Source organism: Dipodomys merriami, unplaced genomic scaffold (assembly GCF_024711535.1).
Source record: "Dipodomys merriami isolate MVZ:Mamm:240054 unplaced genomic scaffold, mDipMer1.0.p SCAF_2, whole genome shotgun sequence".
NCBI lineage: Eukaryota > Metazoa > Chordata > Mammalia > Rodentia > Heteromyidae > Dipodomys > Dipodomys merriami.
In genome coordinates, this window is record NW_027203381.1 from 8,331,448 (window position 1) to 8,357,714 (window position 26,267).

At 40.8% G+C, this 26,267-nt stretch overlaps 1 protein-coding gene across 1 annotated transcript in view; it reads left to right on the forward strand.

Annotated features, from left to right (window-relative positions):
* The first annotated feature begins 1,963 nt into the window (after positions 1–1,963).
* The window catches only part of Vps4b (vacuolar protein sorting 4 homolog B), a 30,271-nt gene continuing 5,967 nt past the window's right edge, over positions 1,964–26,267 (forward strand). Inside the window, exons 1-9 of the mRNA XM_070028990.1 lie at positions 1,964–2,217; positions 12,023–12,134; positions 13,644–13,800; positions 16,562–16,629; positions 19,175–19,294; positions 22,068–22,224; positions 22,581–22,729; positions 23,256–23,337; positions 24,888–25,107. Of these exons, the coding sequence (XP_069885091.1) occupies positions 2,191–2,217; positions 12,023–12,134; positions 13,644–13,800; positions 16,562–16,629; positions 19,175–19,294; positions 22,068–22,224; positions 22,581–22,729; positions 23,256–23,337; positions 24,888–25,107 (1,092 nt within the window). The 5' untranslated portion in view covers positions 1,964–2,190. The remainder of the gene's footprint in view (positions 2,218–12,022; positions 12,135–13,643; positions 13,801–16,561; positions 16,630–19,174; positions 19,295–22,067; positions 22,225–22,580; positions 22,730–23,255; positions 23,338–24,887; positions 25,108–26,267) is intronic.

Sequence of the window (26,267 nt, forward strand, 5' to 3'; positions counted from 1 at the left end):
TTTACATAGCTACTGAGCTATTCTGCTCATCTGTTAGGAATATCCTAGATATATACTAATTATTATGAATGAGGGAAACCATAGGACTTATATTTCTGTGGGTCTGGCTTACTTCACTTAATATGATGTGTTCCAAGTCTCTTCATTTCCTTACAAATGGAGCAGTGCCATTCTTTCTGATGGAAGCATTTTCTTGATCCATTCATCTACTGAGGGGCATCTGGTTTGGTTCCAAACTTTAGCTATGGTAAATAATGATGCAATGAACATAGTTGTGCTGGTAGCTTTAGTATGGCCTTGTTTGTGGTCATTTAGGTAAGTTCCCAGAAGTGGGATTGCTAGGTCATAGGGGAGCTCCATGTGTAGTCTTTTGAGGACACTCCATACTACTTTCCACAGTGGTTGAACAAGATTACTCTCTCACCAATAATGTAGTAGTATTCCCCTTTGGCCACATCCTCTCTAGCACCTGTTAATAGATTTCTTGATTATAGCCATTCTAACTGGGGTGAGATGGAATCTCAATGTTGTTTTGATTTGCATTTCTTTTATGATCAGAGATGTTGAGCATTTCTTTGTCTATTGGCCGTTTTTATTTCGTCTTCAGAGAAGTCTCTCTTTTAAGTGGTTAGCCCATTTATCAATGGGACAGTTGTTTCTTTGGGGATTTGTTTTTTGAGGGATTTAATTTTTTGAGTTCGAAGTATATTTTAGTTATGAGGCCCTTGTCGGTTGGTTGTATGCTAGTGAAGATCTTCTCCCAATCTGTGAGCTTTCTATTGATTTGATCCCCACCACCACCCCTGACGTAGGCCTCCCTCATAGCTAGAGTTACCGGCAGGTATCACCATGCCTGGCGGAGATCCCTATGACAATTGAGTGAAGAGAAGTGAGAAGAACTAAGATGCCAGTCGGAGAGACAGTTGTTTTTATTGTCTTGCTTTGAGTCCATTGCTACCGATTTGGCCATAGCATTATAAAAAGGAACACCTGGAGAAGAAAACTTGGGTAGAAGTCAATCAACTTGGGTTTGTAGATGCTGAATTTGTCTCCCACCAAAACACCCTGTGAAGGTGAGTGGGAGGCAGTCATAACGGCTGGGCAGAGGGGAGGTTGGCCTTGAGATCTCGATCTGAAAGCATTTCTAGTCAAGCTAAAGAAAGGGAGCCAATGGACGGGGCGGGCGTCACGGCGAGAGATGTCAGACACTTACAGATTGGTTAGAAGCGGGAGTCGGCCAAGGACAGGAGTAAAAACCCTCGGAAGCCCCACAAAGACGGAGGTCGAGAGCTGTCGGGTGGCCGTCGGGGGGCGGGGGAGGGAGAGCGCTTCACTACTTAGAGGATGCAGATGGAGGGGAGGCTTAGGGAGGGGTGGGAGACGAAATGACGGGGTGACGGACGCCCCTTTTGCCTCTTCAGTGCGAGGGCTCGCAGAAGCAGAGGCTGGGAAGCGGTGTCATTTCAGTGCGGCCACTCAGCCTGACCGCGGCCTGGCACAGAGCCCTCCAGCCTCGAACCGCTGACTCCCCGGCCACGGCCGCTCGCTCCGCACCGCAGCTTCAGGAGCCGGGCCGGAGCCCCGCGGCGCTGGCCACACAGACCGTATTTATAGCCACATTCCCAAACCTCCTAAGGCCACCACAGCCGTTGATCCAGACGGACAGCGCGAGAAGTAGGCGGCGCCGGCTGCCCTGACTCAGATCTGACTCCTCACCAAGAACAAGGCTAGACGAGGGGGGACACAAGGGCGCTACCCTTCTGCGCTTGCGCTCGGTGTGGCTCTCCACTGCGCCCCGCCCACTCGAGCCTAGTGCGCAGGCGTAAAAGGTAACTTCCGCCAGGCTTCGCTTAGCTTCACGATTTCCTCCGTCCCGTCTCGCCGAGAACCCGGCTGTGGCGCGGCGCGGCGTAGGTGAGTAAGTCGGGCGCGTACCGATGACGAAGCGGAAGCGTTCCGGAGGGAGGCGGTGGCAGCTCCGGCGGGTCTCGGGATTGCGGAAGTTTGTGTACGGAGGGGCCCAGGGCCGGCGGAGCTGTGGTGGTTTACAAGTTCCGGGACGGAGGCCGCGGCTCCGGGTCCGAGCGCCACGAGCCTCCAGAGGTGGGTCACACTGGGTGCGATTGGGCGTCGCGGCCTCGGGCTTCCTCCGTTCCTCGCTCGTCCCCGAGGAACCGCCTCATCTCCACCATGGCTTCCACCGGGCCCAACCTCCAGGTATGGCCGCTCGGTGCCCCTGCAGGCCGGGGCCGGGGCCGGGGGCGGGGGGAGGCGGGAAGTGAGGTGGGGGCGGGGAGGAGCGAGGAGGGGCCGCGCCCCGGAGGGCGGGGCCGCGGGCGGGAGCGGCGCGGGGAGGGACCCCGGGGAGGGACCCCGGGCTGGGCCCTGCGCGCCCGCTCCCCGCGCCCGCGGAGGGTCTGCGGCCCGGCCCGTGGATCTGCGACGGCACTGGGGTAGAGCCGCAGCCAGACCGCGCAGACCCCGCCACTCGCGGCCACCAAGGCAAGTTTTGCAAAGCACCGCCCTGAGCCAGTTACAAGCCGGGTGGGCTCAGTTCACTCCTTGTGCAAAGCTCTGCTCGTCTTGCTGCCAGGTACTTGCAAATAAGAGCCTTGGCGGCTGTGGTTAGAAAGCCGGACTACAGAGTCTGCCAGAATTCACTGAGTGTGTATGTGCTTCCGTACAGTCTCAAATTATATCAAATCAGAGACTGAAAACTCCTTTGTGACTCCACCCCCATCGCCATGAGCACGCCGGCCGTGGGGTGCATCAATCGTGTGGAACCCTAAGATGTTAGGCTTGGGAAAGGATCTGTAGTCCCTTGTGGAGTGGAATTCATTGGGTATGAAGAAATGTGTGTAACGGTGTTTCCTCGCCTCAACGTCTGGAGCTTTGGAGGGGGTTAAAATGTGAGTCGGTCGCCAAAATTCCCAGCCTACCGCGTCAGTTTGGGACCAAAGAGTAACGTGAAATGCCTGTCTATATTGAATTCTTATTTTGGACTTGGGGGAGTTTGTCAGACAGGTTCTTGTTGACAAGAACCTGGTACTTGTTATCAATGATAATGGCAGATTGCCTTATTGGGTTAATTGATCCTGAAGAAAGACCACTCAATGTAAACCTATTTAAACAGATCAGATAGTCGTTGTCCATCCCCATACCCCACCCACAAAATGAAATGATAGGCTTGTTTATGGTTCTTATCTCAAAAGAAAATCAACCTGTAGGTTGTAAAAATACATCTTTTTATCTTTCACAAAATGTTACAATGCAACTATGACACATTTCTTTAAAATGTTACATGTTGACTGGTATGTATATCTTTTCTACTTAGGTGGTATTAAACTAAGAACACTTCATTTAACCTCATAGCTTTTTGCAATACTATTTGGAAAAGTTTTTTCTTTCCTGTTTTATGTCTTGGTAAACTTATCTTGAAAGTATTTTTCAGTTTGTAAAGGTATTGTTGTGAATATTATAGGTGATTTCTTTTGACATGCCATCTTATCCTCTTCATTGGTTTGTCAGTTAGCTGATTTTGTTTCATTGCTTTATTTGTCAGACAGTGACTTTAGAGGGGACTTGGTCATTCTCCAACATAGTTTCAGTCCATTTCCTCGTATCTTTCTTCTTGTAGACTTGTGGTTGTTGTTCTATAACCAAAATGCATAAAGACTGAATTGGATTGCTGTATGTTCTTCAGTGAAATACCTAGAGGTTGATCAATGTTAAAAGTCATAGTCACAAATGATAGCAGGAGTAATGTTTATTGGTACTGGTTGGTTCAGGTGAGCTTTCTCATCCAGTCTTTTCAGCCTGCTGGCCTCTAGGAAATTTGGATGAATAGATAACGGATGACTGTCCCAGTGAACAAAGCAGAAGTCCCTGTTGCCAAATGCTAGTAATCTACTAAAAAACAGAATTACAACATAATTACATAAATGCTGTAATGGTATTAGAGGTTAATGTGAGGAAAGGCAGATCTTACTCTACCAAGGACAGGTGGGAAATGTATCACAGAGGAGATTATCTAATCTCAGGTAAAGAGGAGCACTATTAATTGCTCAGTCTTGGAAACAACTCTTCAAGGTGAATATTATTCCCATGTTATAGTTTTAGAAATCTAAGCTTATTAAGGTTATGGATATGGTATACCCAAAGACATGCAGTTAATTAGTGCTAAGGTTAGTTTTAAATCCAGATCTCTCTGTTTACAAATCCATGATTTCCTTCACTGCAAAAATTCTGTCTCCTTGAATAAGAAAATTGAGTGTTTACCAAGGAAGGAAAAAACAACTTAGGCTTTAGTCCCAAAGTGTAATTAACCTTATAGAAAATGTAGAAAACAGTAAGGAATAAAGTATGAAGAAGAACTTAAAGTTTACTCGGTCCTCAATAACATGACATGCATTATACTAGGTCTTAGGAAATAAAATTGCGTGCGCGCGCACGTGTGTGTGTGTGTGTGTGTGTGTGTGTGTGTGTGTGTATGTATTTCTTACTATAACCTCAGATGGCTTAGGTTCTTACATGAAAACAGACATATATAAAGTTACTAATATGATATAGAATGGACAGGAAACAATAGAAATCTAGAGGAAGCACAAGCTGGCTGCTCTAGTGGTGTTGAGGAGGTCTTGTGGCCACAGAGCTGTGACTATACTGAGTCCTGGGAGTTTTATGGAGAGATAGTGGCATGGTGCCTTTTCTGAACATACACACAGGGAACCTTCTCTGTGTACACTAACATAGCATAGCTATGTATACACACATAGCTGGTCTGGGGTGTGCCCAGAGTTTGGTATGACAGGAACTGAGTATACAAGGTGAGAGTACCCGTGTGCCACCCACAAATGATGGGTCCTCATTCTGCTGTAGTGGAGAGTTGGAGGGTTTTACACATGGAGTAACATGTTCACATGTTTGTTTTAGACCCAAATTCTCATTTGTCTGTATAGGGAGAAACCTGGTAGAAGAATACCAGTTAGAAAGCAGAGGCTTGTCTGATGGGAGATGGTAACTGTCCAAATTATTGTAGTAACAATTTGAATAAAGAATAAAAGTTTTGAAGAGTAATCAGATTCGTATTTGTGTTTCAGAATGGGGGAGGAGGAGTCTTGAGTTTTCTGCTATGTTTTTAGTTTGGATATCTGATTGATTCTAGGGATTCTCTCTCTCTCTCTCTCTCTCTCTCTCTCTCTCTCTCTCTCTCTCTCTCTCTCTCTCTCTCTCTCAATCTGTGAGCAAAATATTAGTTCTGCCCTTGAGTGTGAAATGCTTCTGGGTACCATCAGGTGGAAATGCACATGCAGAATGAGAGTGAGTGAGTGGTCCAGACTAGAAACACGGATTTAGGAGTTACTAGCATAACAGTGGTATAGAAATTAGAAGCCCTTCTGAGAGTTTACACAATGGAAAAAACAAGGACCATGGACCCTGTGGAGTATTAACATTTAAGGAAAGAAAGATACACTGGAAAAGGATTATTGGATAGTTGAGAGTAAAACCAGGAGCACATGATACATTGAATGCCTAGAAAGGAGACCATGTTAGGATATTGCTACGAGTGTTAAATGCTCCAGAGAGAGAATTAGGTAAGCAGGAGATCTGATAATCATGAGGCAGAACACAACACTGTGGGAGGAATAGGGGACCCAGAAAACATGATGAATTTGTGGACTCTTGATTTTACTGTGGTGATAAAGAGGGAAATGTGGAGCTAGAGAGAAACCCCGAGGTGGCTGGGGCGGCTGTTCTCCTGGCACAGGAAATGGTAGAATTTGCCATTCCCCAGGGCTTTCTAGGGTGGACACAGCATGCTCTTCCAATCTGTAAAGACACTCAGAATATTCCCAGCCTGTACTTCCACACTGATGACTAGTTCTTGCTTAGTCTGTGGTAAAGAATCCCTAGGTCTTGTGCCAGGGCAGCCAGGGTACTGACTCAGGGCCAATGTGCAGCCAACAGGAACAGCCCTGGTCCTTAGGGAGTTTACATTCTAATGGGAGAAATAGGCAGAAAACCAAGCCAAACCACCCCCCCTCCCCAGAACTGAAACCCACATCTGTTCACAATCTGGAAGGGTGTGTGTATGTGTGCAGGCGTGCATGCATGCGTGTTTGTGTGTGTGTGTGCACGCATACACGCACACGTGCACTCACACATGGTAAGGGGGATGAAACGTTCCTTGAACTTTGTAGGCAAGGCTCTTGCACTTGAGCCACACATGAGTCCATTTGCTTTTCAGATAGGGTTTTGTGCTAACTGCCCAGGCCAGCCTCCAACCATGATTCTCTTACCTCTGCTTCCTGAGTAGCAGGGATTATAGGCATGCATTTCCCTAGAAGTATTTTATACACAGGAGTAATGTGAACAGCTGTGTTTGAAAATGGAATCAGTTTGAGAGTCAGCAGACTAAAGATAGTTTAAATCATTGAAAACATCATGTGTGGGGAAGGAATTAACAGTGAAGTGAATCCCAGTCCAAACCTTGAGGAACATATTTCAGTGGGATATCCAACGGGAGAAATGAGCAAACCTACGGGGAAGGAGCTGCCTGAGACGTAAGACAGTAAGGAAAACGGTATTTGGGGCTCAGCAGAGGACAGCATCAAAAAGGAAATGATGGACTTTGTAGAAAATTGTCAGATCAACATGAAGGCAGAGCTGGTCTTTATATCCAGCATCATACAGAGCCTTGACATGAGCGTTTTTATTGATGTACTGTTGTCAGGGCAAGGCAGAGTGTGATCCACGGCAGTTTGGGCTCTGAGGAAGTTTATGTTAAGGGAGGCTTATCAGAATGACAGAAGTGGAATAACCAACCAGTAGGAGGAGGATTTTGATGTTATTGGAGATGTTTTTACCCCTGTGGTTTGATTGAGTACCCATTATATGCCAGCACCCTTCTAGTCAGGAGTGTCAGGGTAGGCCCTGTCCTCAGAGCTTTCTGTAGACAAGGAGATGGCCAGTGAGTGTAGATACAGGTAAACTTAATGATAATGATGGCCTGAGTGAGTGTAGGGGTGTTGCAAGAGCTGAAACAGGGATCACAGCAGACTAAGGATTTATTTGGGAACTTGCCATCTGGACCACGTCCTGAGTATTCTAGGGAGAGCTTTCCACAGTGCTTTCCACAGCCCGAGTGAACAAGGACTAGATGGTTTCAGGTGAGATCCAAACATAGCCATGCACAGGTCTTTCAAGGCCTGTGGAGATCATGCTCTGACATTTGGATCTTATCCTTTGCATAGGAAGCCATCCAAGATGGCTGTGCGTGCCCTGTGGTGGCAAAGGTCTGCCCACAAGACTAGGAAGTAGTTCTGGGAATTGGTAGTGGACTGAAGTAGGGTAGAGGTCATAAGCAGTGTATTCTGAAAGAAGAATCTGCTCTTCAGGACCAACAAGACATGTTTTGTTTCATTTCTGGTGAAGAATGCTAACAAGGATGAAATAACATTTGTTGGAGGAGAATTAGATTATGAGAGATTTAATGTGTCCCAGTGCTGTGTTTGGCTATTTAAATTTAAATAAAACCTCTGCACACACTGGCCACATGTCAAGTGCTCAACCATGTGAGACTGGGGGATTCGCTTTTGGACAGAGCAGATGCAACCACTGGAGAAAGGCCAGTTTAATCCTCGTAATTGGTACAGTGTTTGGAAACAGATGCTTAAATACTAAGTTTTACCTTAAGCATGGTTTGGTAGCAGGTGCCTAGAGTCCCAGCTACTCAAGAGCCTGAGGCTGGAGGATTGAGTGCATGAAAGGGTGACAAATTCAGACCTAATTTTTTTTTTTTTAAGGATACCAAGCCGGGGCTCTACCTTAGTGGTGGAGGCTTATCACCCAGCTTGTGCAAGGCTCAGCACAAAACAGTAACATGTATGTATGACATCACAAAAAGAGCCGACTGTCAATGAGAGGAATGAGCTACTAAAGCACAGCATTTCCAGATAATCTGTGAAGTAAAATAGAGTGGGAATAAGGGAAGACTTTTCTGCTGTGTGACTGAGCCGCTGAGTCTTCAGCATGCATTTTTCTATGACCAGGCTCAGCTAAGCATCAGTTGGCCTCATGCTGTGACCACTTTTCACTTCCTGCCTAGCCTGCACAACTTGAAAATTACTCTTTGCAGTCAGGCTGTTTATTTGAAACATGAAGGTAGTACTCCAGGATTTCAGTTCTACAACAGCACCATTTATCTTCCTTCCCTCGTGCTGCAGCAGAAGAATCTCAATCTCCAGTGGGACCTGTTCTTCCCACTTACAGATTTCCTCCCATTTACCTCCTGTCATGAGCATCTGCTCCCAAGCACAATGTGATTCCTTCATATGATTAATTTGAGGATTGTTGGACTGATTTTATCTTTATTATGTGCTTATTTTTTATTATGGCCTAACCATGATTGTTTACTTTTGTTGACTATTATTTTTGTTGAGTATGATTTCACTATCTCAGTTAACCCAGGTGGACTATCTTAATAAATCATGTTCTTTATTTGTATATGTTTGCATATATATTTTTAAGTCATTGTTATTAATGAAAATTTATATAGTCAGTTGTGGGGCTTGAACTCAGGATTTGGGCACTGCCCCTGAGCTCTTTTGTTCAACGCTAGAGCTCAACCACTTTGAACCACAGCCCCATTTCTGGTTTTCTGGTGATTAATTGGAGATAGAAAGTCTTGGGGGCTTTCTTGCCTGAGCTGACTTTGAACTGCCATCCTCAGATCTCAGCCTCCTGAGTAGCTATTATTGCAGGTGTGAACCACCAGCACCTGGCTTAATGAAAATTTTATTTTGAGATCATTGTAGATTCTTGTGCAATAAGAAATTAATACAGAGAGATCTGTTGTACCCTTCACCTATTTCATGTATCATCACACCAGGATGTTGACATTGAGACATTCTACAGCCTGACTCATACTTCCTCACCTGGCTTGCACTTGCTGGTATCGTGTGTATATGCTTCCGGATGGTTGCATTGCAGTGTACTCTGTATGTCCACCATTGGAGAATAGTTCTCCTGCACAAGGACCCCTCCCACCCTACATGGCCCTTCATGACCACGATCATCTTCATCCTGTCCTCTGGAAAATCTGATCTGTTCTCCATCTCTGATTTTGTCATTTTGAGAGCATTATATAATGAAACTATTATAGTATGTAACCTTGGTGACTGGCTTTTCAGTCAGCATAATTATCTGAAGATGGATCCAGGTTTTTTAGAACAGTAGTCCATTCCTTTTTTTGAGCAATACTACTCCATAGTAGTAATATAATATACTAATATACTACAGTTTGTTTGAGCAAAATCATTGAAGGCTGTCTTGGACATCCCATACAGATTTTCACATGAGCATAAATCTTTGTTTCTCTGGGATAAATGTCCAAGAGCTCAATTACTTGTTCGAATGGTGCATGTTTAGTTTTGTAAACAAAACAAAACTAGCCAGTTTTCCAACGTGGCAGGCCTGTTTCCCATCCCACCAGCAGTAGAGAGAGATCCAATCTCTGCATCCTCATGCCTGATATCACTTTTATTCTAGCCATTCTCCTAGTTGTGTAATTATAGCTCATTATGGTCTTAATTAACACTTCTCTAGTAGCTAATGATGTTAATTAAGCATCTTTTCATGTGCCTATTTGCCATCCACGTAGCCTTTTTGGTGAAATGTTTGTTCCTGTCCTTTGCTCTGCCAGTACTGGGGCTTGAACTTGGGACCTCACATTCTTGTTTATTTTTTTCTACTCAAGGCTGGAGCTTTACTTCTGAGGCACATCTCTATTTTTGTCTTTACCTTCTTTTCTAATTGGGTTGCGTTTAATTGTTTTTGGTCTTTTTCCAAATATGTTTTGAAAATACTTTTTCCAGTCTGTAGCTTGTCTTTTAATCCTTTTCTTTGTTTATGTGCCAGTTATAAGGCTTGAGCTCTGGGTCTGGGCACTGTCCCTCAGCTGATTTGCTCAAGGCTAGCACTCTACCACTTGACGCTTAGCTCCACTTCCAGCTCTTTGTGGTTAATTGTAGATAAGAGTCTCACCAACTTTTCCTGCCTGGGCTGGCTTCCAACTGCAATTCTCCTGAGTAGCTAGGATTGCAGGCATAAGCCACTAGCACCTGGCTTCTTTTCATCCTTTTTAAAAACAGGATCATTTTGAGATAAAAATTTTTAGTTTGACATGGTCCAGTTTATTTGGTTTTTCCTTTTATACTTTCGTGCTTTTGATGTAAAATCTAAGAATTTTCCCTAACCTTAGATCTTGAAGATTTCCCCTGCCTTTTCGTATTTGTCTTTATATTTGTCTTTATTCCACTTTTGAGTCAATTTTCACATAAAGTTTGAAGTTTTATTATTACCTACTTTTTTTAAACTTTGGATGGCCAGTTGATAACAGCACCATCTTTGACTTATTTTGTATCATTCTGAAATACCCTAGGATATATTTACATGGATTTATTTCTAAGAAGTAGTTTAATTTCAATTAGTTTATATCCATTATAACTGTTGTAGGAGACTGAAAAAGTTAAAAGTAAAAACCAGTGAAATCTTCCTTGTCAGAGGAAGGTCTGATAACTGTCCTTTACATCTTTTTTTTTTTTTCCTGTGCTGTTTTATTGGTTTGATTGTTTGCTAATAAAGCTGTACTCTTTCAGCACATCATCAGAAACACGTTCTATGTCATTGCAAAGTTTATCATTATTTTTAATGATCCTTGTAGTAGTCTGTTTAAGTTTCCAAGGTTTTTATTATTTAACAGACCTTTCTGGTTAAGGTCTTCTTAACCCAAATTAATTACTTGGTTAAAAGTTCTGTGTATTTTCCAGATTCTTGGTGTTCCATTTCCCATTGTTCCCGAGGCAGTTTCATTCCCATTAATATTTCTACTCTTCTACTGTTCTGCTATTTATATGCTTTTTCTTTAGCACTTTATGTGTGTGTGTGTGTGCACGTGTGTGTGTGTGCGCGCGTGTGTGTGTGTGTGCGCGCGTGTACGCATACACAAGTCCCAAGTCCCGAGGCGTGAACTCAGGGCTGGGTACTATCATTGAGCTTTTTTTTTTTCAGGTAAGGGGTAGGTTTATTCAGTAGACCTGCTGGGACCAGGCCAGGTTGGCATTCCACAAGGCTGGGAAAGGCCTAGGAAAGTCACTGAGCTTTTTTGCTCAAGGCTAGTGCTCTTCCACAACTCCACTTCTGGCTTTTTGGTGGTTAATTGGAGATAAAAGTCTCATGGACTTTACTGTTCAAGCTGGCTTTGAACTGTGATCCTTAGATCTCAGCCTCTTGCATTAGCTAGGATTACAGGTATAAGCCTCATGCACCAGCCCTGTACCTAATTTTTAAGAACTTCCCTAATTGCTTTTTACGTTTTGGTTTTCATATTATCCCATTAGTGTATTAGCACTGAATTTAGTTGAGTGAAATTATGTGAAAGTTTTAGTTCTTAAAGTAGAATTCAGATAACATCCATATAACAATGTTATTTGCATTTTATGAAATTGTGATTTACAATAAGTTGCAGATGTGATTTCTTTTTTTAAAAAATGGGACTAGGTGACACTAGCTCATGCCTGTAATTCTAGCTACTCTAGAGGTTGAGATCAGGTGCTGGTTAAGGAGGCTGAGAGCTGAGCATTGTGGTTTGAAGCCAGCTCCTGCAGAAAAGTACATGCGATTCTTATCTCCAATAAACCAGCAAAAATGGGGAAGTAGACTTATGGCTTAAATAGTAGAATGCTAGCTTTGAGCAAAAAAGCCAAGTGAGAGCATAAGGCTCTGAGTTCAACCCCCCCCCCCCAGCAAAAACAGGACTTGAGTTGTGTCTCACATGGTAGAATACCAGTCAACCCAACCAAGCAAGTTGAGCAAGCACTATGCCCTAAGTTCAAATCTTGGCACCTGAAGAGAAAAAAAAAGCTTTGTTTTAAGGTTTTTAAAAATATTTCAGTTTAATGATTTATTTCAAACGTGCTGTTACATTTGGTCTTAATATTATTATTTTGCCTCCCTCTCACAGAAAGCCATAGATCTTGCTAATAAAGCAGCACAGGAAGACAAAGCTGGCAACTATGAGGAGGCCCTGCAACTCTATCAACATGCCGTGCAGTATTTTCTTCATGTTATTAAATGTAAGGTCATAGTTTATTTAAAAGTAGTAGTTTCTGCCATTTCACTTATAAAAGTGGAAGTAAAAATCCAAGGAAATTCTAATTCATCCTTGCACACACACACACACACACACACACACACACACACACACACACACACACACAATCCTCTTTTCTTACAAATAATTTTTAAGTACTCCAACTTAACTAATAAAGGTGAAAGATATTATAGTTACAACTTTGTATGCCTAGCATCCTAAAATGTTTAAGTCAAGAAGAACTTGATTTTATGAGTGGTATTCCCAAATTGTGTAATCTGAACATACCTATATTCTACCCATATGCTTAGATGGGAGAGATTGGTGTCTTCTACCAACACGTATTGCTATTTGCCATGTGTCAGGTACTGTTCTGAGATAAAGTGAGAAAAGTAGATCTTAAGTTGGAGCAGTTGGTAGTTCAAGGTTTACTTTTGAGCTTTCCCATTTAAGAGGAAAGGGGAAGGTTCATGCCAAATGAAAGGGAAACTAAGAATAAGTTCTAACACATAAGATTCATGCACTAAACCCATGCATTGTATATGTTGCTAAATCCACTTAGTAACTGATGGAGACATTTAGGTAGTAAGATTATTGTATTAATGGTATGCATAACATCTGAGACTCTAACATATTTGAAGTAAAGCTTAAGAAAACATCGAAGTAATTTTGCTTTGCTCCGTTACTCCTCTTATTTTATTTTTATTAATATGTATTTTTCCTGTTGAGTTCAGTGTGGTATTTGACACATCGATATAGCATGCACTGTCTGGCTTCTTTTATTTGGCCTTTCCCCTTTCCCAGCTATAGAAAACCTGTTCTACATTCAGGTTTTCATGTAATTGGTTTCATGTTCAGTAGTCAGCTGTCAACTATCTACAAAATGGAAAGAAAAGTATGAAACTACAGCATATGGTGTTTAACATTAAAGTGCCTATGCCTTGCTCAGGTCACTTTTTTGCTCCAACCCACCTGTGATTTGGAAAGGACTAAGAAAGGGTTGAGGCTGGGCACAGTGACTCAAGCCTATAATCCTAGTTGTTTGAGAGGCAGAGGTTTGAGGGATAGTGATTGAGGCCAGGCCAAGCATAAAATTTTTTAAGACTTTACCTCATCTAGGAATGATGGCATGTACCTGCCATTTTAGTTACAAAGGGGAGCCCCCTGGCATAAAACAAGACTCTATCTCAAAAAATCACCAACAGTGGGCTGGGAAGGTGGCTCAGTGGTAGAGTGCTTGCCTTGCATGCATGAGGCCCAGGGTTTGATTCCTCAGCACTACATAAGCAGAAAAAAAAAGCTGGAAGTGGCGCTGTGGCTCAAGTGGTAGAGCGCTAGCCTTGAGCTGAAGAGCTGAGGGACAGTGCCCAGGCCCAGAGTTCAGGCCCCACAATTGGACCCCCCCCCCCCCACACACACACAAAATCACCAACAGTTATTAACTTTCTGTGTAGAAAACTAATGGAAAAGTCTTTTTCATTCTCATCAACAGATGAAGCACAAGGTGATAAAGCCAAACAGAGTATCAGGGCCAAGTGTACGGAGTATCTTGATAGGGCAGAAAAATTAAAAGAGTACCTGAAGAAAAAGGAGAAAAAGCCACAGAAGCCAGTAAAAGAGGGACAACCAAGCCCAGCTGATGAGAAGGGGTATGTATATAAAATGTTGATTGTAACTTTGCACTTGTTTACACCATTTGTTAGCAAACTATGAGTCATGGGTTAGAGTGAATTTGCTGCCTGGTTTTGGTCAGGATTTTTGTTGGAACAGAACCTCATCCATTTATTTGTTGTCAGGCCAGGCTGCTTTCATACTTTATCAGAATAGTTAGGGGTTGCTGTAAAAACCATATGGCCACAGTCCTCAACCTGAAATATTCATCGACGAGAATTTGCCTATCCATGTATGAAATACCTCAAGTAACTCAACTCCTTGCCTGCTTGCCTCTAATGGGGGAAGCATATGTTGGATGGTACTGATTTGCTGTCTGCCTGCTGTGTAGTATCAAGGGTTGAAGTTGTACAGTGATCTGTGAACTACTGACAGTGTGAAAAAAAGTAAAAAGTAATTCTAATATCGCAAATAATATTTTGTTTCGTTTATGCAAAAATTTTCAATATATCTTTGTATTATGTTGTCACTAAAAAAAAAGGACAGCAAAATTTGTACATATTGAAAGTAGGTTTTGGAATGTCTTTCTAGAAGAGATCTGTTTTGAAGGACATGAGGAATGTAAGAACTAGAGTTCACTGGTTGCTTCAAAGTACCTGGCAGAGTTTAAAGAAAATAACATAGTAAAGCTTTATATTCTCTGTTCAAGACATACTTAGGGAGCCAAGGAGTTTCTGGGACACCCCAAGAATATTTTATCTTCACCTACATCTCTGATGTAACATAACTCAAACCAGCGTTTGAGTTATGATCTTAGGGAAATGTTTCAGTTTAAAGTCTATTGTGAAAGTACATTTAATGTGGGACAGAAACTCAATTGAACTTCATGTTTTATCTATTTATTTTGTTGGTCATGGGGTTTGAACTCTGGGCCTGGGCGCAGTTCCTGTGCTCTTCAGCTCAAGGCGAGGGCTCTACTGCTCGAGCCACAGTGCCACTTCTGGTTTTCTAGTGGTTTATTAGAGATAAGAGTCTCATGGACTTTTCTGCCTGGGCTGGCTTTGAACCGTGATTCTCAGATCTCAGCCTTCTGAGTAGCTAGGATTACAGGCGCCCTCAGACTTCAAGTTTTAGAAATTACTTGACCTCAAGTGTCTGGGGCACTTCCCTCTGGCCCAGGCCTCATTGAGAAGCATCCATCTCCCCTGTCTGTGGAGACGGTGCAGTCTTGCATGGTGCCCTTAAACTTCCTTTGGTGCTTACCAGCAGTGCGGCAAGGGGATGCCACTTTTGATGCGCAGTCTTACGTGGTATTACTGTATTCCTTATCACTAGGAGAAGTGCCCAGTATGTCATATCCAAGAAGGGATTCCCTGCTGCCAAGCACTCCTAGTGAGCCCTCTGTCACAGCTCCTCTGCTGTCTCCACTCAGGCAGCCCCTACCTTCTTTGAGGAACCTATCCCCTGTGGAACCTACCTGCAAGAGGCCCTACAAAAGGCAGTTTTTTCCAGATGAGGAAAGCATGATAGGAAGTTGGATTCGGTGAATAAACTTCTCAGCATCCCTCTGATCCCTAAGCTAAGCATCCTTAGAGAAACAAAACCATCCTATTTGGGCATAAACTCTAAAACGTTTTATATCCTTTATATCTTACATACATATTTTTAATGATGTAATACTACTTTAAAAAAAAACATCAGTCTTCCACTCAGCGTTTTATCAGAAACACCTTACTCCTTTATTTCTTTACATCTGTACTTCTCTAACATGATATTTTTGTTGTTGTTGCGATACTGAGGTTTGAGCTTAGAGCCTTACACCAGACAGGCACTCTACCACTTGAATTGTGTCCCAGCCCATTTTGTTTGTTATTTTTTTTAATAGGGTGAAGCTGAACTGGACCTCAGTCCTCCTATTTTTCTTTCCCTCAAAGCTGAGAGTTATAGGCATACACCAGTGAACCTTGCTCTTCATTGGTTAGGATGAGAGAGGGATCTCAGGAGATTAAAAGTTTTGCTCAGGCCAGCCTCCACCCAAACTCCTCCTGATCTCAGCTTTCCAAGTAGCTAGGACTACAGGTGTGAACCACACCACACATGGCTTACAAGATAATTTTTATAAAGTTTGCAGTACATTCTGTCATAAGCTAAAGTTTTTATTTGCATAAAGATTATTTCTGAATTTTGCCATAGTCCAGTGTGAGTATTATTATCCTTGAAGTCAGAATCTTAAATTCACTTTGAATTATTTCCTCAGGATAATTCCTAGATAAATGCTAGAATGACCGTTGCTCTTTGAGTTCGCTTTCCTTTATTAGGAAGTTCATTTATCCTTTGGAACCTTCAGACTAGGTTGGTGTACTTTAGATAACAGACTTTGTACCTTATATGACAGTATGTGATATTTTTCCTTCTGGTATGAATCCTTGTTCTGAGTTATATTTTGTCTGGTCCTGATTGACTTATTTTGTTTAAAGTCTCCTGTAATTTTAAATTATTCATGGAACAATGTGTTGGACATAACTTTTTGAATTTGTATATGCATAAGTATGTCATGGCAATTTGGAGTTAGTTCCTGACTTACCGGTTTTTTTGGTCCTTTTCTAGAAATAATTCCCTATTGATTGATAATATGCCTGTTTCCTATTTTAATATATTCTTAAAAGTAACAAAATAAGCATAACTTCATACAAATGTCTTATTTTGCTACCTAAATTACAGATGTTTCAGGTTTATCTTTCATTTTTGCATGATTTTATACCAGTAAGGTGATTGAATATATTCAACTCTTTTTATTAGGAATGACAGTGATGGGGAAGGAGAATCTGATGATCCTGAAAAAAAGAAACTACAGAATCAACTTCAAGGTGGCTTTAGATTTCTTTTTTTCTTTTTTTGGTCAATTGTGGGGTTTGAACTCTGGGCCTGGGTGCTGTCCCTCAGCTCTTCAGCTCAAGGCTAGCACTCTACCACTTGAGCCAGAGAGCCACTTCCGGTTTTTCTGGTGGTTTACTGGAGATAAGAGTCTCGTGGACTTTCCACCCTGGACTGGCTTTGAACTGTGATCCTCAGATCTCAGCCTCCTGAATAGCTAGGATTACAGGCGTGAGCCACTGGTGCCTGGCTTAGATTTCATTTTTCAATTTCCTATCTCTGTTGAAAAGACTCAGGGTGAATTGTCTCTTCGAATTATTTTTTCTTACCCTCTGCATTTCAGTGAAGGTCAAAACTGACTTTGGTTCTCTTTGGTCACATGATGGCTTTGTTTAGAAGATTTCATGAAGTTTTTCCTCTAGGGTTTTTAATAGTTTGGTTTATTTATTTATTTATTAGCAGTAAAAATAGTGTTTTGTTTTTATACCTGCTTTTTTTTTTTTTTGGATCCGATTGTGGGGCCTGAACTCTGGGCCTAGGCACTGTCCCTCAGCTCTTTAGCTCAAGGCTAGCCCTCTACCACTTGAGCCACAGTGCCACTTCCGGCTTTTTTCTTTTTGCTTATATGGTGCTGAGGAATCGAACCCAGGGCCTCGTGCATGCAAGGTAATCGCTCTAACACTGAGCCACCTTCCCAGCCTCTATACCTGCCTTTAAAAGGCTTAAGACAGCTTGCTCTCTTTCATTTTATTTGTTTTGCCCCATGTAGAGAAGGTAGCTTTTATACTATTAGCACACTATAACATCTGATGGTTTTACAGTTGACTATAGCAAAATAGGCGAGGAGTTTACAGTTGGCCTTTACTGCCACTATTGTGGCTGGTTTTTTGATTCATGGCCACCTGCTCTTCCTTATCTGCTTTCTAATATTCCCACATATATTTCTGTCTTTACATTTTTTTTTCTCTTAGCTGTCTGTTTTACCCACCATACTTTAAAAGATTCTACTGACAAATCTAGAGAGTTGATAAATTATAGCTCTTTGTGTGGAAAAGGCATCTCTTCATGACTTTACTAAGATTGTTTATCATTAAATAACATCTAGTTCTTAATTCTAATTTTAGTTCCAGAATACCATATACACACATGCAAACACACACATGAAAGTACAAATTGACTTTTTCTTCATATTAGACTAACCTTTTAACATGCAAAATATTTATGCTTTTATTTGATTTTAAGAACAAAGGTTTTCATAACAGGTTATAATGACTTAAATTTCTAAAAATATAATTAGTCTTAGTTTAATAGGTGATACTTCCTAACAAAAAGAAATAATCTATAAAACTTAATTTTAGAACCACTAAATTATGTAAGTGGTGTTTTTATTATACCTAAAACAACTGCATGTCATCTTAGAAAGGCTGCTTTAGTAGTTGAGTAATTTCATGAAATATTACCAGAATATTTTTCATGAAAAGCTTTTTATGAAATATTAGAACATCTTTTAAAAAAATTACAGGAACTTTTTCTCAGACTGCTAATGCAACAGTTGTATGGCTTGTTGGATCTATGAGTAGCCTTTTGGCCAAAATTGTTACAAATGCATAGGGATGTGCTTCCTTTGTTCCTGACACCTGCTTCTGCTTCCATTTCTATCCCCTTTTCTTGCTTCTCCACCCTCTGCCTTCAGCTAAAGTTTTCTGGCATCTTCTCTCTGGTTAAGGAAAGCATTAGGTCACCTTTCCTGCTGGTAAACAGGAACAATAATAAATCTGCCCTTCTGAACAAGCACACTTGATCATCCAGAGTCAGTGTATTAAATATGGTAGCCACTTGTTTGGTGCTTATCTAAGCACACATGGTATTCATCATGCCCTATGAAGCTAGCCTAAGTAGTTTGGCCAGGTGATAGTATTTTTGTTTCACAGATGAAGAAGCATAAATGCAGACTCGGAGTTTTATCTGCCACCCAGCCAATTTCCTCACTCTCGTGACTAGTTCCCACAACAGCTTCCTCCTCCTGCTATTTCAAAAAGGTTTCTGGCTAAGGGAAGCTTTCCAGACAGTTTTATAATGCATTTCACTTAGCATCCTTATTTTATGTTGCTTTTTAACTTTGAAGAAAGTTAGTTTAGGTTGCAGTATCAGCTCCTGAGTCTGTGCTGTGGCCCTGGCTGGTCAGTGTAGGAACCTTCTCAATAAAGTTGCTTCTTTATTAACAAAAAAAAAAAAAAAGAAGAAGAAAGTTAGTTTAAAGATGTCATGATTTTTTTTCGGGGTGGAGCCAGGTCCTGGGGCTTGAACTCAGGGCCTGGGCACTGTCCCTGTGCTTCTTTTGTGCAAGAGTAGCACTCCACCACTTGAGCCACAGCTCCACTTCTGGCTTTTTCTGAGTAGTTTATTGTAGATAAGAGACTCTGGGACTTTTCTGCCCAGGATGGCTTCGAACCATGATCCTCAGAGCTCAGCCCCAGCATAGCTAGGCTTGCAGACATTTGCCACCACTGCCCTGCTGACATGATTTTTTTTTTGTAGGTGCCATTGTTATAGAGCGACCAAATGTGAAATGGAGTGATGTGGCTGGACTTGAAGGAGCCAAAGAAGCACTCAAAGAAGCTGTGATTCTGCCTATTAAGTTTCCTCATCTTTTTACGGGTGAGATAACTTTGAACTAGTTTTATATGATGACTTTTCTAAATTACATAAATGGCTAAGGTAAACATTGTGAGTTCTTGTCATATTATGAATTAACTTAAATTGTGACAGTTGTAGGTGGTAATATATCTTCACAAAAGAGGTTTTCTTTCCTATATCTGCATCTATATTTGCAATAGATACTAAAAAATCCATAAGAAATCCAACTGACATTCAGTAGGATATTATGGACTCATTAAAATACAGCATATATCAGTAATAATAAATTCACGTTCTATATTAAGAATGTCAAAATCTCTTGTAAAGACCAAAAATCAAATCATGAGTACAGAGAATGTGTATTAAATAAATGGGTCTACTGAGAATTAAGTATAAGGTCGGCTGACTTAAAAATATTAATATGGGCTGGGAAGGTGGCTTAGTGGTAGAGTGTTTGCCTAGCATGCATGAGGCCCTGGGTTCAGTTCCTCAGCACCACATAAGCAGAAAAAGCCAGAAGTGGCACTGTGGCTCAAGTGGTAGAGCACTAGCCTTGAGCCGAAGAGCTGAGGGACAGTGCCCAGGGCCAGAGTTCAAGCCCCATGACCGACAAGCCCCATGACCGACAATAAAATAAAATAAAATAAAAATTAATGTATGTTCAAAGAGTAAGACTTTAGATGATTTTAACTTTTGCCTTTCATTTGAATTGCTTGCACCAGTCACATTTGAGTATTCCTATTTCTAAATGAAAGAGGAGTCAGAATGATTTAATGGTTTCAGATGAAAAGCAGATGTCCTCTAGGGAGAACAGCTATCATCACTGTGAAGAGAATGTTACTGACCCACCATCGGGAGGTAGCTCAGGTTCTGATTCCAGCAGTAAGTGACCTATCAGTACAGAACCATTCCTTCCCATAGTGCTCTTGTGACTGACAGCCTGTGCCTGTGATGGGGCTATACCTAGCCTTTCAAGAACAAGTGGTCTATGTTGAAATTGACATTGGCCTCAAACTGAACAGATCCAGAAAGTAACGGAGAATAAAGAACTTCTGGGCTTCAGGTAGACTTACACCTAACTTCAGAAATATGAAACTCACAGTATAAAAGTTGACATAATTCTGTGAGGGCACAAAAATATAGTTGAGCCACTGTATTAATGTGCCAGTATTTCCCACATGTAAGTTTTTCTACATGTGTACCTTTTTTTTTTTTTTGGTTGGTTGTAGGACTTGAAATCTGGGCCTGGGCACTGTCACTGAGTTCTTCAGCTCAAGGCGAGTGCTCTACCACTTGAGCCACAGTGCCACTTCTACCCTTTTCTGTTGATGTGGCGCTGAGGAATCAAACCCAGGGCCTCATGCATACAAGGCAAGCATTCTACCACTGAGCCACCTTCCCAGCCCATGTGTACCATTTTTAAAGTACTTTTTCTTCAAATAAAAATGGCATAAATTCAGAGAGACATTTTGGAATCTGCAAGTGTTCAGCTTCCTTAATTTCCACAGAGTTGGTGAGCTTGTGTGTGTAACAGCCTCGAGCTAAGGAATGTGCTACCACCTGAGCCTGCCCATAGCCTCTTCCCGGTTCCTCCTGGTTGTCATCCCTCTGTTGACTTCCAACAGCATAGGTTAATTTGCTCATGGTTGACCTTCAGTCCATCTCATTTGTCTTCAAAGACTGCTTTCTGTCTACTATAAATGAAAAAAGTATTTTTCTAATACATATTAATGGCAATTATTTAAATATAAAGTGTTTGAATGCTACCTCAAAGTGCTTCATGTGGTGATAATACTGCTGTTCTGTTACCACCCTCTCAGAGACATTGACTTCAGTTGGTTAAACTTACATCTTGTGTTGTTGTTCCGTTTTGTTTTGGGGATAGAAATCCTCTGTGTAGCCTGGACTGCCCTCAGTCGCCTAATCCCTAATGCCTGTTTTCCAAGGGCTAGAATGACAAGTATGCCCTGCTCTCCCAGCAATCACATGCATTTAGAGGGGGACAATTCAAATACAAGTTGAGCTTTCATAGCAGTAATGATAGCAAGCCGTGCTTTGTTTTGCCACCAGTGGTTTGCTTAGCGTTTTGTTGAAAATACTGTGTACCATCCACATATACCCAGCACGTTTTAAAAATCTATATTTGATATTCCATTGCCACAACTTACTTTATTCCTCATTATAATTCCTCATTGGCAAAACTGAGCGTTTTCATGTCTTTACCCAACCAATGAGGTTGGTAACTGGGATATTAATTTGTACTTCCTATGAATCAAGAATTCAACAGAACTGGACAAGTTATCCAAAGTGTTAGGCTCATTCTTCCAAAGACAATCTCTCCAGCTGCCCTATCTTCATGTACAGTTTTTCTACAGGGCTTTGGTGTTGAGAAGTATAAAGAACAGACCATCTAGAAGGAACCTTTAATTGAACCCTGTCTCCTTCACTAACTAGACTATAAGCCCTGGAGGGAAGAGATCCTTTTGGATTGGCCTGCACATTATGGTCTCCATATATATTGTTTGAATGAACAAGTGAACAAGTAAATGAATTGCCTACCAGAAGGGCTACAATGATGTCTACTTACAAAGTGATCTTCATTTTTGACAGAGTAGTCTCTAGAAAGAGAAAATAAAGTATATGTAAAAAGTACTTACTTTTGACTTACTTAAAAAAATCTTATGGTGAGAGCTCCAAAGAGAAAACCTTCTCCTAGCATTCTTCACTGTGGATGATTAATGTCTACAGTGACTGATAGTAGTCTTCACATTCTTCTTTTATTATGCACCTGTAGGTAAAAGGACACCTTGGAGAGGAATCCTACTGTTTGGGCCACCTGGGACAGGAAAATCTTATTTAGCCAAAGCTGTAGCAACAGAAGCAAATAACTCAACATTCTTTTCAATATCTTCTTCTGATCTTGTTTCTAAGTGGCTGGGGGAAAGTGAAAAGTAAGTAGTAAATTGTTAATATTTTTAGTTCCTTCTTTGAGTAGATGTCACTGTATCAACTATAAAATAATTTGTTTTACATCATTAGTAATACTCAGAAAAGAGGTACAATATTGGTATTCATTTCCCTCAGTCCCTAATTTGGAATTTACTTTGTAGGGGAAAATAACAGCATACAAGTGTTTCTGTGTATGTGTAATTTAGTAAATTGTAAAATGAATTGTCTACTTGTAGCATTCTTAATTCCAGCTCCTGAAATATCTTAGGCTTTTAATCAATTCAGTTCTGGTAATGTCCATTTGTTGCCTTGTTTCAGTCTTACTTCTCTAGCAACTACAGGTTTTATTTACTTTTAGGTTGGTTAAGAACTTATTCCAGCTTGCAAGAGAGAACAAGCCTTCCATCATCTTCATTGATGAAATTGATTCTCTGTGTGGCTCCCGGAGTGAAAATGAGAGCGAGGCTGCTCGGAGAATTAAGACGGAGTTTCTCGTCCAGATGCAAGGTGGCATCGCTGCTGTGACTGTTTTAATAGAGTTTTTCTTTATTATGAAGCCAATAGTTTAACAGTGTAGAAAAATTAAACCCCATTTCTCCATTTTAACTGTCTCATTTATACCACATTTTCATCCATTTTTTTTTTTCATGTGAATGTGTGATTTTTTTATCCACTTGCAGTTACTTAACAGGGCTCAACTCACTGGTAAAAATAGTGAAGACTTTAATATGACCATCTATAAAATGCCAGGAGAAATAGCAATCAAAGGAATCTTTTGAAAAGGATAACAATAGTATTTTCCACAATCCAGGAGATTTGATTCTTGGGAATATTTACATGATCTTAGAGTAACATGAATACAAAGATTTAATTGAGAGGTTCAGAGTAATTGAAAAGTTCAAAATGTAGTTTCTCCAAGAGTCTCAAAATGAGGCACCTTAATGTTAATAAAGATTTACATTTCTGAACAGAACACAGATGAGTTTTAAAAACACTACAGTGACAAATTAAAGTATTGGCCATTTTAATACAGGGGTTGGTGTGGACAATGATGGAATTTTGGTTCTGGGAGCCACAAATATACCCTGGGTTCTGGATTCTGCTATTAGACGAAGGTAAGATGATAGAGTAAATACCTTGTTTCTAACTATATATGTCACAAGTGAATGATGACTTCCTTTTGCCTAGTGAGGAGGCATTCAGGGAACTGCCCTGTGGCCCTCTGCTTTGGGGGAAGAGGAAAGGCCTTTGCTATGTTTGTTTGCCTGCTGTGTTGCAGATACAAGCTTTCTTAAGTGCAGTCTTTTCACATTGAAAAATATATTGTCACAGGCTTACCTTTAATTTTGATTAAGCTTAGTGAGCATTGATGCTTCCAAAACTTATATAGTTCTGTATGCACATTGTATTTATAATTCTGGTGTGATTCTTTTACAAGGTAAATAAGGTAAGGACAATAGATTTTTAGTAAACAAAAGAAAATTGTGTCTGTATTGTATCTGCCTGTAGCTCATGCCTGTAATCCTAGCTCCTCAGGAGACTGGGATCTGAGGATGGTGATTTAAAGGAGAGGCTATGGGATTTTTATCTCCAATTAACCACCAAAAAGCGAGAAGTAGAGCTGTGGCTCAAGCATAGAACACCAGTCTTGAGCTAAAAAGGCAATGGATAGGCTCCAGTACCAGCATACAAAAAAAGAAAAGAAATGGTGTCTGCAACTTTTTTCCAAACCTCAGTTGTAGGAAAGTTGTGCAGATTCTACTTCTCACTGTAGGGCATGCATTTAGTCTTCCATGGTAAAACTTATAAGCACTTCCCTTTGAGCTACTCTTACTAAATTTACTTGTTGGTTTGCCAACAAGCTGCATTTCTATCCATTTACTAATAAAGGAAATGTGTGAAGAGTATTTCAAACCTGTGTTTAGAGGTAATAGAAACTAATTTCTTAAAATCTCCCAACCCCAGAGAGTTACTTGAAGGAGAACAGTCTGCAAAGACCACTTAAGTTGTCCTTCATTGCTTTCTCCCTACCTCCAAACACTGAAATCCTGAGAAGGTAAATAAGATCGTTAGTAAAACCCAGTACTTTATTATTTTTAGTGTGTGATAATTTGTTCTGAATAAAACTTGGGGCTTTACATAGTAGGTTTATTCTGTCACATTTTGAGTAATTTTACTAGTTTGAATTTAGAGAATTATTGTCATTTATTTTATATTACTGATCATTAACCCATTCATCCAGGATTCAGAGTACAAACTATGGCAAACTATAACCCTGTCAGACTTGCCCTTTTAAGTCATTTATTCCAAATAGAATAAACCCCAAATAAGCCAGAATAACTCCTATTTTGCTGTCATCTTTTATTTGTTTTTAATGTATCCCTAGATATTTGCCCCATATATAATGAATATATGTATTTGTCACATGTTTAGCTTATTTTGGTATCATTGAAAAATATCTAAATACCTGTTTCTTGAAAATGTCCTGATTGGTCTTAAGAGACAAGATCTCTACACATAGCCATAGCTGGTCTAGAACTCAAAATCCTTCTGTCTCAGTCTCTCATGTGCTGAGCTTACAGGTATGGACCACCATGCCTAACCTGAAGAAGTCCTAAGTATATATTTTAACATTCCTGACCTTACGTTATCTTTTTTTTTTAAGATTTGAGAAGCGAATTTATATTCCTTTGCCTGAAGCCCATGCCCGAGCAGCAATGTTTAAACTGCACTTGGGCAGCACACAGAACAGTCTAAAGGAAGCTGACTTCCAAGAACTTGGGAAGAAAACGGATGGCTATTCGGGTGCAGACATAAGCATCATTGTGCGAGATGCACTCATGCAGCCTGTTAGGAAAGTTCAGTCAGCCACTCATTTCAAAAAGGTAAGCAACTTTAGTCTGTCTTTCATATATCTTTTTATTTTTTCTGGTCAGTCTTGCGGCTTGAACTCAGGACCTGGGAGGTGTCTCTGAGCTCTTTTGCTCAAGGCTAGCATTCTGTCACTTTGAGCCATACCACCACTTCCAGTTTTCTGATGTTTCATTGGAGATAAGATGTTTCACAGACTTTCCTGCCCAGACTGGTTTCAAACTATGATCCTCAGATCTCAGCCTCCTGAGTAGCTGGGATTACAGATGTGAGCCCCCAGCGCATGGCCTGTTATTTTTAAGATCAAGTTTAAGAGCATTATTGGTTTGTCTTCAAAAGAGTTGGAATGGACATTTCTGTTTCACTGAAAATACTTCTCCAGTAAAGCTTAATAGTCTTTGTTAGTAGTGCTAAACTGTTTTAACTTTTTCTCTAGATGGTTTTTTAAGTATTCCTGCATTGTTTTGGGGTAAGCATAGAAATATAAATTACATAGTTGCAAAACTGCTTCTGATGTAGTTAGAACTATCCCAAGCAGAATCTGGTACATTAAACCTCTAGAACAAAGTCGAAATAAAACAAGCCTAGTGTCTTTCAGGTGAGCACACTGTCTGGCGCACTGTGCTGTATCCTGACTTGTTATTTTGAGTTCAATAACACCATGAGAAAGGCACGTGGTAACTTCTGGAATTTAATGTGGGACTTGGACACTAACAATTACCCCAGCATATTACAATGTGAAAGTGGTAGAAATGTCATTCATACTACAGAATCTGAATTCAGGTTATTCTTCTGACTTGCCTTCCTTGTGAATGAGTTTAGTATTTGATTGAGATACATTTTTGTTAAAAAAAATTTTTTTACAAGTCTCACCCTGTGGCCCAAACTGGCCTCAAACTCATAATCTTCCTGCCTCAGCCTCCCAAATGCTGAGATTATAACTTTGCCATGGTATGATTATAACTTAAATTACAGTGGATTGCTACTTGGGATCACCCACTGGACAGCAGTGTCTACCATTTCTTAAGGTAATACATGTGAAATTGTAAAAAAACAAAAACAAAAACATAAACCTAATCCCATAGCATGACAAAACTAAAAGATTAGGACTGTTAACATTTATATAACTGTCATATGCCATAATGAAGTTGTGTAAGTTACGAGATTTAATTAA